Source organism: Pogoniulus pusillus, chromosome 2 (genome assembly GCF_015220805.1).
Source record: "Pogoniulus pusillus isolate bPogPus1 chromosome 2, bPogPus1.pri, whole genome shotgun sequence".
Classification (NCBI taxonomy): Eukaryota; Metazoa; Chordata; class Aves; order Piciformes; family Lybiidae; genus Pogoniulus; species Pogoniulus pusillus.
This window is the reverse complement of record NC_087265.1, coordinates 9,950,360-9,963,523: the sequence shown is the minus strand read 5'-3', so window position 1 is coordinate 9,963,523 and position 13,164 is coordinate 9,950,360. Positions and strand designations below refer to the sequence as shown.

The following is a 13,164-nucleotide window of genomic DNA, read 5'->3' as shown; positions in this document are numbered from 1 at the left end:
CTTTGTCATCTATCTGCAGTGAGGAAAAAAAAACAACAGAGCTGAACCACAGTCAAGTTCCTACTTAGTGAGAAGAGACCATCCCTTATGAATCTGGTTAGTCAGTCTCGAAAGACCCACACTGCACAGCATGATGAAAATCCCTTCCATAAAACCTAGTCAGATCATGTCAGCTGGTGACCAGAGACACTTTGCACTAGCACAGATGTTGAGGCATGACTGGGCCTGTGACATTAGATGAGGTGGGCTTCAGGCTGTCTACAAACCAGGATTCCAGTTCGTGCTAATCAAAAGAACATGCCTGGTTGTTTGGAGTGCAAATCTCAAAACAGCACAGTGGAGTTCTGAAAAGGTTACAATTCCTGCAATCACTTCTTATTTCCCTAAGCTTTTCATACGAATTCATGTATCAAAATCTCTGCATTCCCAACAGCAAAAAATCAGTTCAGTATTTTTTAATACAAGAAAGGTCAGCCCTGCCTGAAGACCAGCAAAGCTTCATTTTGAAATTGATTCCTTTCCCATTAAAAATTACTCATATGTTAAATAAACTCCTTAGGGAAGTAAGCATTTTTTCAAGTTTACAACGAAATATGAAAAGCCTTTTTGGTTTTGTAAAAATCTCTTCATTACCTGTCTCAGCACTTATAAAAGTTCCTGTTACCACAGAAGCAGCAGCTCATACATATGATGACATCTTAAATAGAGTTGAGATGAAATGACATGTTGTTATCCTCTCTTTACAGACAAAAGTTAATGATGGAAAGTTAAAGTGACTTTGTCCATATAAATAAAGAAATTTGTAGCAAATGAAAAAATCAAAATCTAGTCTGCCAAACACAATGCTTCTGACAGCAGATTGTCTTTCCTCTCTGATGTGTCTGTGCCACGTCTGTCCTGGGCTTTGGTGCACATATTGATAATACCAGAATTACAATAAATTGTGAACTTATAACAAACTCTCCCTGATCTATTTTAATTACCGTATACTGACAGAAAGTCAGAAAGAGTTAAAAAGAAAACCTGAAAGTCTTTGAGGGACCTGCAATCACATAACACTCTACCTAGATATGCAGTGTTGTGGTCAAACATAATGGACTCTTTAGTTTTTGATGTCCAAATCACAAGGATAAACTTAGGATGGGACATCCATGGTACACTTGTTTTAACGCATCAGGCTGAAGTACCGCACACAATTATTTCAGGGGATCACTGTCCTGAGATAAACTACTTGTGTCTTGAGTGAGACTAATATTAACATATGAAGTATTGGTATGGTCTTAACTAGAGGTGGACAGTGCTTGCTGGAAACATCATAAAGCTCTCACATATTAAAGCATTTTAATTGCATCAACTTTTGAGCAAGAAATAAGATGGTTCATGGCAATTCAAATCTCACATATTCTTGTCCACATCTATGTGAACATTCATCAAAAATCTTCCCTCAGTTATTACTGTGTAAAATGGTAAGAGGGAAATTTTATTTACAGTTCTATTCCGTAATTCACTTACCCTAAAAAAATAACATCATCAATTTGTAAATCCAGACAATTAAATTCCCAAAGGGCAGCAAGCTCTATGGAAAGGGTTAGAGTATTTTGTTTCAAATAAGAATACCCACAAGATATAACACAATGTTGTAATAACACTGCATACTCTGGGCTCCGTCTTATCATTATTCTTCCAACATGATCACTATGCAACATTTAATGTTAATTAGCAAGAATATATATTCTGGAGTCAGGCATATTGATAATATAATAAGAACTCAATTTCATACATCCCAGACAATAATTAGATTTGCAGAAAACAAACATGTAGACAATGGTCAACAGATCAAAAGTGTTTATTGCACAGAGGTATCTTTTATGACTATTCAGATATTAATTTGAGGAGGCTTCACTTCACTTAAACTAACACCATACTGGCAGAGAATACGGGATATATGCTGGCAAGTCACACTTGAGATCACCTAGGTTGTGCCTTCATTTGCTATGAAACGGTTATGAAAGTGCAGTAAGATCTCATATTGTTCTGATCACACAACAGTAACCACAGTGCACAGGTATGACTCAGCATGTGTTCCATAAGGTAACTGATTGTAGAGAACAGTTTTCAAAACAATGCCAACATTTACACATTCAGTAACTTTTGTGTATGTATATGACAATATAGATAAGATATATCACTTGGAATTCAGATCACAAAAATCTTTTCTCTATGTGTTAGGTCACATTTATATTTCAGTTTCAAATGCAGGATGATAATAAGGTTGTCATGTCCCCAAACCCCTGAATATACCAATGTTTTTAAGTTACATTACCCAGGTTATACATTCACTTCCTATTCCCAGCTGTGAGTTACCCCTATAAATATATTAGAAAAACCCAAACCTGTCTGAATGCATTTTGAAAGATACAAATTAAATGCTTCTCTCACAATATCGATGCCTCTTGCCAAACCTGGACACAGTCTTTACAATGAAATTTGTCCTGTGTGTAGATAAAGTGCTTGTCCATGATTTCCACACAGTTAGTTTCAGTAACACATTAATATGTTTTTCATCATTAAAATACTTGGCAAGCATTTATCATCACAGACTCTTTGCCAATTACTTGTTTTGAAGAGTCTTTCAGGTAGTAGCTTTTATTGTTACATGCAGATGTTGCCTAAATCACACAGGATCACAGAATATTAGGGGTCGGAAGGAACCTCTGGAGATCTTCGAGTCCAATGCTCCTGCCAGAGCAGAACCATATAATCACAGTATCACAGTATCACAGTATCATCAGGGTTGGAAGAGACCTCACAGATCATCAAGTCCAACCCTTTACTACAGAGCTCAAGGCTAGACCATGCCACCAAGTGCCACGTCCAACCTTGCCTTGAAGTGCCCCAGGGACGGCGACTCCACCACCTCCCCAGGCAGCCCATTCCAGTGTCCAATGACTCTCTCCGTGAAGAACTTTCTCCTCAGCTCAAGCCTAAATCTCCCCTGGCGCAGCCTGAGGCTGTGTCCTCTTGTTCTGGTGCTGGCCACCTGAGAGAAGAGAGCAACCTCGTCCTGGCCACAACCACCCCTCAGGTAGTTGTAGACAACAATAAGGTCACCCCTGAGCCTCCTCTTCTCCAGGCTAAACAATCCCAGCTCCCTCAGCCTCTCCTCGTAGGGCTTCTGCTCGAGGCCTCTCCCCAGCCTCGTCGCCCTTCTCTGGACACGCTCAAGCATCTCAACGTCCCTTTTAAACTGGGGGGCCCAGAACTGAACACAGTACTCAAGGTGTGGTCTAACCAGTGCAGAGTACAGGGGCAGAATGACCTCCCTGCTCCTGCTGACCACACCATTCCTGATGCAGGCCAGGATGCCACTGGCTCTCTTGGCCACCTGGGCACACTGCTGGCTCATGTTCAGGCAGGTATCAATCAGTACCCCCAGATCCCTCTCTGTCTGGCTGCTCTCCAGCCACTCCGACCCTAGCCTGTATCTCTCCATGGGGTTGTTGTAGCCAAAGTGCAGCACCCTGCAGGTTGCACAGGAACACATCCAGACAGGTCTTGAACATCTCCAGGGAAGGAGACTCGACAACCTCTCTGGGAAGCCTGTTCTAGTGCTCCCTGACCCTTACAGCAAAGAAGATATTCAATGCATAGGTTTATCACGTGTCTGAATAACAAATACATTCAAATGAACCCTCTCTCACCTACATTCCAGGTAGCCAAACAAAGGTAGGAATGGACTGTTTTGCACATGAATAGAGTCATTCCTTGAAATTCCCAGAAAACAAAGTATCTGACCAAAAGTTTGTCATAGAAGTGAACCAAAGGGATGTGAGGATGAATGAATCAGATACATTCAGAAAAACCACAGTGCTCACAGAAACCTTCAGCATTTTTGACCTGTTTTACCAATGACAGACTGGTATGTGATGCAGTTGCCTAGCCATTCCTCAGGAAAGGGAAAACCACTGCTTCCAAGTCATGAATTAGGAAAATAAATTCATAAGTAAAGAAAATTGGAAAAAGGAAAATTGCTAAAACACAGCATTACTTCAATCATGAGGGAAAGCATTCCTAAGAACAACAGAAAAACAGGAAGAGAAAGAAGCTGCTGTATTTGTTTATTGGTCAGTAAACAAACCCAAGAGATTTTACACAGAAATTATTTTCCTGACTGGCATGAGACAGAAAATGTCTGTATTACTATGGACCCAAAGGAGAAAAAACCAAAAAACACAGCCAAATTATTTGGGTGTTTTTTTTTTTTTTCCCCAAAATTAAGTAACAAATGAAAGATGGAAGAAATACACAAGTACAAAAATTAGAATCACTGCTTTATCTCACCTCTAGGGAAGCAGCACACAAAATTTCAAATTTCAAAAGACCACACAGCTAACTTTGACAGTTTGATAGAAAAAATCTGAAGTAGTTTTCTGCTTTTCTTGTTGAGAGTGCATACCAAAATCCAAAGAATGAAAGCCTAATTGTGGTGCCACCTTGCCATATGTTCCACACTAAGACAGTATAGGGAAAAGCAGAGAGTAAAATCATCCTAGCTGTGTTAAATACACACACAAGTAATCTACCTGAAGGAAAGACTGACACTAAACCCTCCTCAGAACACCCACTGAATCGTGGCTGGAGCGAGCATAAAGTATGGTATGCTAGTTTGAGCCTAGCTGGGGTATTTTGGTGAGAATTAGATCACAGGCTGTGAAAAGGAAACAATGGTGATGTCTACTTCATTCATAGGCTTGCTGAGATGTACAAAAACAAGAACACAAACACAGATAACAGAGTTGCTCTCTTTGGCTATGGGCTGCACTTCTCTCTCTCTAACCTGTGGTCTGTATGACTAATCCTGTCTGCTTCCCAATCCCCCCGGCCGATTCTCCAAACTCACCTTAATGGTAAGGTAAAGTCTGGGATAAGGTAGAGGGGTGGAAAGAAGGTGGAAGGATGGTTGGGAGCCCCTCTCAGGGACTCTGGTTTCTGGGAGGGCTGTTAATGTTTCTGTGTTACTTTTTAACTTGTGAATATCTGTATATATTGTAAATACCTGCTTGTATATTGTGCTAAGCTGTAAATATAAAGCTTCATTCTAATTTCCAGCTGCTGAGTCTAGTCTGGATGATTTTCTTAAACGTGTGTGTGTGGGGGGGTAACACCCAAATCATCACATATGGATTTAAATTCCGAACCAAGGGAAGGCAACTGAGTTTCATCTTTGCATCCCAAAAGGGTAGTGAGTAAAATATAGATGCTTTTATCACCAGTTTCTAAAAGCACAATATTCTATTATAGCTTCAACAAAAAGTTTAATTTGTCCTGAAATTGAATTTTGCAGCCTATCATTTTAACAGGAAAAATTATTTTGGAAGGTTAATCTAAAAGATTCGTTTCCCTTCAATCAAATCTTAAAACGAAAATTTAATTAGAGTGATAAATGTTCCTTAATATACATTTTTGTTTAGCAAGATTGCTGATTTTTTTGATCCATTAATTGTAAGAATGAACTGATAGAACTAGAACTTTTGAAAAGTGTTTTATCTGAAGGTTTGCTACCTGGAATAGGCTTTAATATATTATTTCAGCGTTTTGTATCTTTATAAGGAATTCTCATTCTCTTTAAAAAGATACAGGATAGAACCAACTTCACTAAGTGGGGCATTTTTTTTAAGAATTCATGTGCAGAATATCTGATTAAATGAAATGTTTCTCATTCCTATTTCAAGACACTTAAGGCTTTCCACCACCTCAGGGTCACTGCTTCCAGAATACAGTAGTCCATTAGGAAAATGTAAAACCCTCCTGTCTTATAAGCAGCATAAACTAACCTGGTTCCCTTTGAAAAATGTCTAACATCTTTGCTCTCCTAAATTCTGCCCTGGATACTCCCTCTCTCCCAAGTGAGGATGATAAAATCCACCTGTCACAAGCAACAGTAAGAAACTCTTAGGCCTGATAGAGACATCTAACCCCCAACAAGAACACGAATGGATAAATTATCCATCACAATCTGAAGGTTGAGTTGTCAGAAACATCTACGTTTTTTAGAGATGCTGAAATATATTACTTGATCTTTTAAGTGTTTTCACAGTATCACACAGTATCACAGTATCACCAAGGTTGGAAGAGACCTCACAGATCATCAAGTCTAACCCTTTACCACAGTTCTCAAGGCTAGACCATGGCACCAAGTGCCACGTCCAATCCTGCCTTGAACAGCTCCAGGGACGGCGACTCCACCACTTCCCCGGGCAGCCCATTCCAGTGTCCAATGACTCTCTCAGTGAAGAACTTTCTCCTCACCTCGAGCCTAAATTTCCCCTGGCGCAGCCTGAGGCTGTGTCCTCTTGTGCTGGTGCTGGCCACTTGAGAGAAGAGAGCAACCTCCTCCTGGCCACAACCACCCCTCAGGTAGTTGTAGACAGCAATAAGGTCACCCCTGAGCCTCCTCTTCTCCAGGCTAAACAATACAGTCCTCAAAATTAGTTTCTCTATATTGAGGAGAAGGTAACAACAGAAATGAAACCCCTTAAATTCTGGAGAAAGAGAACCTGGGAAAATGTAGATGGCACCAATCTCCACTTCCAAGTATTCATAATCAATAAACAAAAAGAGGAAACAATGCCAGATACATTTCTCTCTGTAGTGTGATTTTCCTTTTAAAGAACTTTACTACCACAATAAAACAGGTAATAAGTTATTAATACCTGATATACCTTCATGATATTGACAGTTGCTTCTCTGTGCTGGCCTGGAGATCCTTGGTTCTGCAGCAGATTTCTCACTGTCTCCTCCATTCTAGAGAATAAAAATATTTATGAAAGTCAACTGTATGGAAAAAAAAAATAAGAGTTGCATGTAGTGTTTCTGTTCTTTACAAGAGCCTAATGCATCCATGGATACCATGAAATTAATATTTAAAGACAATCCTGGCCTTGTAATGTTCTCATGCTTCATGTTATGAATAACACATTAAGGGCATTCTTTTATCTTTGGAATATGCACACTAATTAGTTGTACTGTTAAAACCCAACTGGAGCTCAGTTACAAAAATTAAAACCAAATGTGTGCAAAAGGCATCGCTCTGTCAACAGTATAACCAAACACCATCTTAAAATTACTGTCATTTAGGAACAAAATGAGTCAGATTAAAAAAAAAAAACCCAACACAACCTGCTGCATTTCTAGCCAATTGTCAGGTTTGTGCAATTTAGACAGACTGTCAAACACATTACCAGTATGTACTCTCTAAGTTATAGGTGCAGCGGTGTGTGCCAGTACATTTGTTTATAGAGGCACTGCTGCTGAGAACATTCACCCTTCTCTGCCCTTTCAATGGGATGTAAAAAGCAAGTGTAGGCTACAAGCTGGTACTACGAGCTCATGAAAACTTAATCAGCTTTAGTTCCATCAATGAAAGAAGAAAGGTTTTTGCACTTCCATTTTAGGTGTTAATAAACACTATCAAAAGTTCTCTTTGATCTACACACATTCATCAAGCATGTTAAAACTGATAAGGCTAACCCTCCTGAATGGAGGCTGAACAGAACAGAGCTCTGCTCCTTCACACAGTAGAACTGCTGCAAATAACAGAAGTCACCTACAAACACTGGTTCTATTCAAGGTGGATCAGAAATTAAATCCCATGGGCTTAGCAGATGTCACTGAGGCTTAAGAGATGTCACTGAGGCTGACCACAAATAAAAAGTCTGGGACTATAGGTGGTTTCAGCTCTGTGAGTATGGGGAAGAAAAGGAAAGGGATCAAAAGCCAGAAAAGCAGCAATAGACACAACAAAGATGCTGGGCTTCACCACAAAAAAAACCTGAGTGATAACACCAGCCAAAAGTCCTTACGCTTCTCCTCACTCTCCATCTCCTCACCCAGATCCTCTCCCCTGTACAGCTTCTGTAGCTGGGCAGATGCAGCAGTTTTTCTCCCCCTGCTTTCCCCCCTTTTCATGTTGTCTGTTCTTTCCTTTTAAGCTGTCTCAGTCCCTTGACATAGTTGGAAAAACAGCCCATCTGGAACAGGGGCTGGAGAAAGGAAAGCTTTTGTGGCACAGGTGTGTGTGTGATAGGGAAGCAGGAGAGAAAAAGTGAAGAATATCTTAAGCTACATTGCTAGATATGTTGTATAATAAAACTGTGGCCTTGAATACAGAGCTACTATTCCTAGGCACATCAGACCAAAAACTGTCTGCTGTTGATCTCCTTTGTGTTTAGGGAAATGTGATTTTTGTGTACCATTCTTTGCAAATGCAACTGTGCTGAGGAGTTATTCACAGGGTATCATTTTTATTTTTTATGTCTAAGGTAACAATCCAGCGAGATAGCAAATATTAGCTAACAGCTATGGCCAAAGGCCAACAGCATCTTTTATATAAGCCTCATAGTCTTTCTGTTCTTTCAGTCTTATCAGAATGAATGGTGCTGGCTAATTTAGCAATGATAGGATGTTTTGTTATGTTTTCTCCTTTCAAGTCAGCCAGCTACACTACTTTTTGAGAAGCTGATGCTGGATATTCATTCTACTCAGATGAACACTGACATTTTACTTATTTGCGTGATGTTTTTTTGTCACTGATGTGCAGGCTTCTGCATTGCCAGAATGCCCACAGAATAGTTGGACCATCTGTTGACCAAATGTGAATAAAACCAAGCCAGCTCTAATCTCTAGTGCAGACAGTGGTGCAGTTTTTCAGTTGCAGATTGGAACCATTTCTTATCATAGGGTGACCTTAATTAGATGTCTTTTACACAAAAGAACAAACCATTCTGGTTCATGACATACATTCCTGTGCAGTCCTCACCCCTTGCGCATCATTCTATTTTAAAATTAATGATGTAACAGGGCTCTTAATTATTGTGATTATATATGCATACACATTTCCAACTCTAGCCCTGCATAAAGTTCTTACAAATTAATAAACAAGCAAAAATGGGAGAAAGAACAGATTCAACTACCACTAAAATCAGAGTTTTTCAATTTAGGCCTAACAGTGTTAAGGAAAATATAGACTAGATGCATGTTAGTACTATCAATTTAACTATATCAATTTAACTAGTTCAGAAAAAATAAAGAACTCTTAAACTGAAGAGGTCATTTCACCTTCAGTCAAATTCAGATAGTAGGTTTTGGACAAGATGTCTGTCTTGTTGAAAAGCCTCATAGTGACTTGGTGAGCATACAGTGTCATGTAGCAGTCAGAAACACCTCCCATCAGTGCTCAGATTTCTCTGTCACAGAAAAATCTTTGCAGCACAATGAAGAGCTCAGCTAAATGCAGCTGAGACTTCCTGTTTTGTTGTTTGTAGCTACTACAAAGAGTTTGCAAGAGTTAACAGCCATAAAGCTGAACCACAGATGTAACACTGACACTGTCTGTGTAGTCACATTACTGCAAAAACAGTGCTCAGAGGAACTTACATACTTTAGGTACCCATGGAATATCTGAAGGGAAAGAGAAAACCAGTTTCTGTCAAACAAGGAGGTAAAATATGCTTGTAGTCAAATTTACTGCAAAGCTCTGATGGCCAGTAAGCTATACGCGGCTGCTTCTCCATTAGCATGTCAGTTACCCATTTTTAGGAAGGGTTGCTTAACCAAACATGGCACAGGATAATAATTGAGGCTTGTTTCTTATAAATTAGAATTTTTGAACCATGAATTAATGGTATATTAATGGAAACGCTGTTCTGTAATGCTCTCCACAATGACAGTAGATGACATAAGGATTTAGTATAAATTCTTTTAAAGTATGGAAAAAAAGTTGAGCCTCTATAAATTAAACTTGAAACCCCATGTTTTGCTCTCTGAATAAGACTTCCAAATGACATGTATGCTTTGGATGTGAAACAGAAAAATTAGGAGCTTTATGACTGGGTATTTCTACACATTGACCTATATTTCTCCAGCTTCTAGTAATCTTCTCTTGGTGATGATCCTAATATCCACTCCAACATCAAGCACTTGCTTATTACACCTGTAGTAGCTGTCCCCCACACATGTATTCTGCTTGCATGCTGGACTATGTTAAAAAGCCTGTTTTGCCAAGGATTCTGTCCACTTTGTGTAACTATTAAGCTATCAGAACCTGCAAAAACAGTCTCTAAAGCTCACCATCCCAGAGTCTGCATTCTTTAATCACTACTTAAGAACACTTTTTTCTCTCTTCTTTAGTGTTCAATTTACTGTCTCTTCATCTGAAGCATCTTAGTGTTTCTGTTACACCTATTATTTGAATAGAAAATTGAAGTTTTCCTAAAACTGAAGTGTTCCTTTTAAATTTTCTTTTTTTGAAAAAGCTATTTTCTTTAAAGGAAAAAGAAATTAAACCCATGTTCGAGAGAAGCTTCAGAAGTTTCTTGACAAAATGCCACTTTAGAGTAAGGAAAATGTCCTCCACCAGTCCTAATCTAAGGATAAAATTTCTCAAAGTATAAGATTCTAGTTGAAAAGAGGCACTCTAAAACTAGAATCTGTTCCTGGAATATAAGAGTTTAAGGAACATAAAATATTAATGCTACTGTGGAAAGCACTGTCAAGATTTCATCTGGAATATTATCTGCAATTACAATCATCAGAGCTCAGGAGCAGCTCATTCAGAGAGTATTCAGTGAAGAGATAGTACTGAGGTTGCTATCTGAAAGTCTGTGTCATGAGAAAAGACTAAACAACTTACCTTGCTAAACTTAAGAGAGCAAGAGCTTACACAGGTATGAATTCCACAAAGGAAACAGTGAGAAAAAGGAAAATGGGAAAGAAAAATACATCAACCTAATGCAAAACTAGATGGGAATACAGTGGCTACAAATACATTTAGTCTGGAATTAGGATGTTTTTAGTAATTGAAAAAGTGAGATTCTGAACCACCCTGCCAGGTAGAATAACAAGGTGAGAAACCTGAGCAGTTTTAAACCAGAGTTGAGCAGTTAGTAGAATTAATTACATAGCAGAGCCAAGAGCTGAGGACATGAATTTATGATCCACAGGTCCTTGCTGCTATTCCTCCTGAAATAAAGTTAGTCATTCCTACAATTTAAAAATGGAACTTGTCCCATGCTGTTGAGAATACTGGGAAACCAATCTGACTGGAATGTACTATTATTTACAGTGTCCTTGTTTCTGTATGTTTCCGGCCAAGGAGGGCAGAGGAACCTCTGGAATGGTGGAAACACTTCCCTGTCCAAGAGGCACAGATGCTTATGGAACCAAGATGGCAGAAGGAAGTTCCTTCTATACTTTTCCTGCAACTCCAGTCCTAAACTGTAGGAGACTCTCTTTTAAAGTTTCTTGATGTTATGTTTCTGACAGCTGTGTTACCTTCATTTCGCTTCCTGGGCCTGATGCTGCAAAACACGGCATACACCAGAGCATGGTTTCAATGAGGCCAGGAAATAAAGTCCCTGCTAGGGTAGATAAATAACTGCTAGGCAGTTAGGTTCTTGACTTTCATTTTTTCCAGGATCATCATCTTCATAAATGGGCACCTTCTTTGTGCTGTCCCCTTGCAATGATGGGACACTGTCAAAAAACCTGCCTACTTTGTGCCTCCCACAGTTCTGTCATTTCAAGTGAACCAAAGCCACAGGCTATTATGTTGAGGTCCTCCCTAAGAACAGATTTTAACACCATACAGGAACTAATCTTTCCTCAAATACAGCAATTCAAGGAGGCACAAGAGTTCTCTCAGCCCTCTAACGCTGCAGAACCTTCCTCATATATTGCTTAGCTCTCAAAAAGTTCCTTTCAGACAGGTTTAATGATTCCCTTTCTAGAGACAGGTGTCTCACAGTTTGCCACAGTAACTTCAGACAGGAAAAGGATTTTCCCTGAGCAACCTCTCCACTGTGTAGGACCTGTCTCATACAGAGGAAACCCATTCTCTTCTCTGTTTCTTTTTCACAGCATATCCTTTAGAGGAGTTTGATCTCCCCACATCTACCTTTTTTTCTTGACAGAACAACCTTTCCTCAAAAAACACCCCTTCCCATATACCCTGTTCTTTGATTCTCCTTCTAGGGCAAGGAATGAATACTCTCTTTAGCCCATGCTCTGTTCAGACACATCCCACACAGACCTTTTTACGATATGCCCTTCAGGGACAGGCAGCAAGTAGTTGCTCCGACTCTAGAAGGTATGTGACAGCTTCACCCCTTTCTCCTTTGACCTACTTCCTTCAAGATTTCCACAGGCTGGCAGCTACCTTTTGCTAGGTGCTATAACCTTCCCTTTTCATCACCATCACACTGAGGTGACAGTAGTAGGTGGTTATTTGAGATGCATGTCACAAGGATTCCATCAACCTTACAGGCTCACAGAGATGTGTCCAAAAGTTTCTACAGAATCTTAGTGCAGTAGCTGAGGTCTGTATTTCAGCTTTTTCTTTCCTCTGGTGCTGTGCAGCAAGTGCAATACTCCACATTTTTGAAGCCTTGGAGAAAAATGTAAAGTGCAGCTATTTCTCCACCATTAGCTTAATTTAGGCCTGCATAACCAAAATTCTCAGGTATTTTCATCCAGGTGCTACCTGTAAGACAGTGAAGCTTCCTGCCTCTCTCTTGGCCAGTCTCTGTCTTATGTCTCTTGAATTCAGTTTTTCAGTCAGATTTTCCTTGCAGATGTGGTCCGGGTTTCAGTATCTTGAGCTGCCCAACCCCTTCCTACTGCTTGATCACAGACAAAGGAACAGGTTCCTCCTTGGTTTCTCAGTTTCTTCAGCTCTTGGTTCACTCATGACCCAGCTGGTATTTTCACCAGATGGACCATGGCTGTTTCTTTGGAGACAGCAATGTGTCTGCCTTTGGAGGCAGACTTGTGTGCCTCCATCCAAGCCTTCCTGCACACTCTAAACCCACAATCCAAACAAATAAAAAGATTCTCTCAGCTTCCAGATAAATTTGTTTGCTTACTCATATGTAGTTTCAAACTTTAAGTTTGGGGTTACATGCACCTCACTTTCCCTCACCACTCCATTCAAAGCTCTGTAATGGGTCAGGTTAGACTTTCTCCTTACAGTGAATTCATCAAACTACCAAAAGGTTTCAAAGCAAACAAATACACATAATCCCACCTCCTGAAAAAGTGAAAAAAATCAGATTTTAGATTAGAGACCAGATATTTTTAAACAGAGAAAATAGCCAGTGGCTTTACAAG

General features: G+C 39.7%; 1 protein-coding gene across 1 annotated transcript in view; it reads right to left on the bottom strand.

Annotated features, from left to right (window-relative positions):
- The window catches only part of NCKAP5 (NCK associated protein 5), a 436,389-nt gene that overhangs the window by 149,804 nt on the left and 273,421 nt on the right, over window positions 1-13,164 (bottom strand). The window contains exon 7 of the mRNA XM_064156156.1: window positions 6,714-6,804. Coding sequence (XP_064012226.1) covers window positions 6,714-6,804 — 91 coding nt within the window. The remainder of the gene's footprint in view (window positions 1-6,713; window positions 6,805-13,164) is intronic.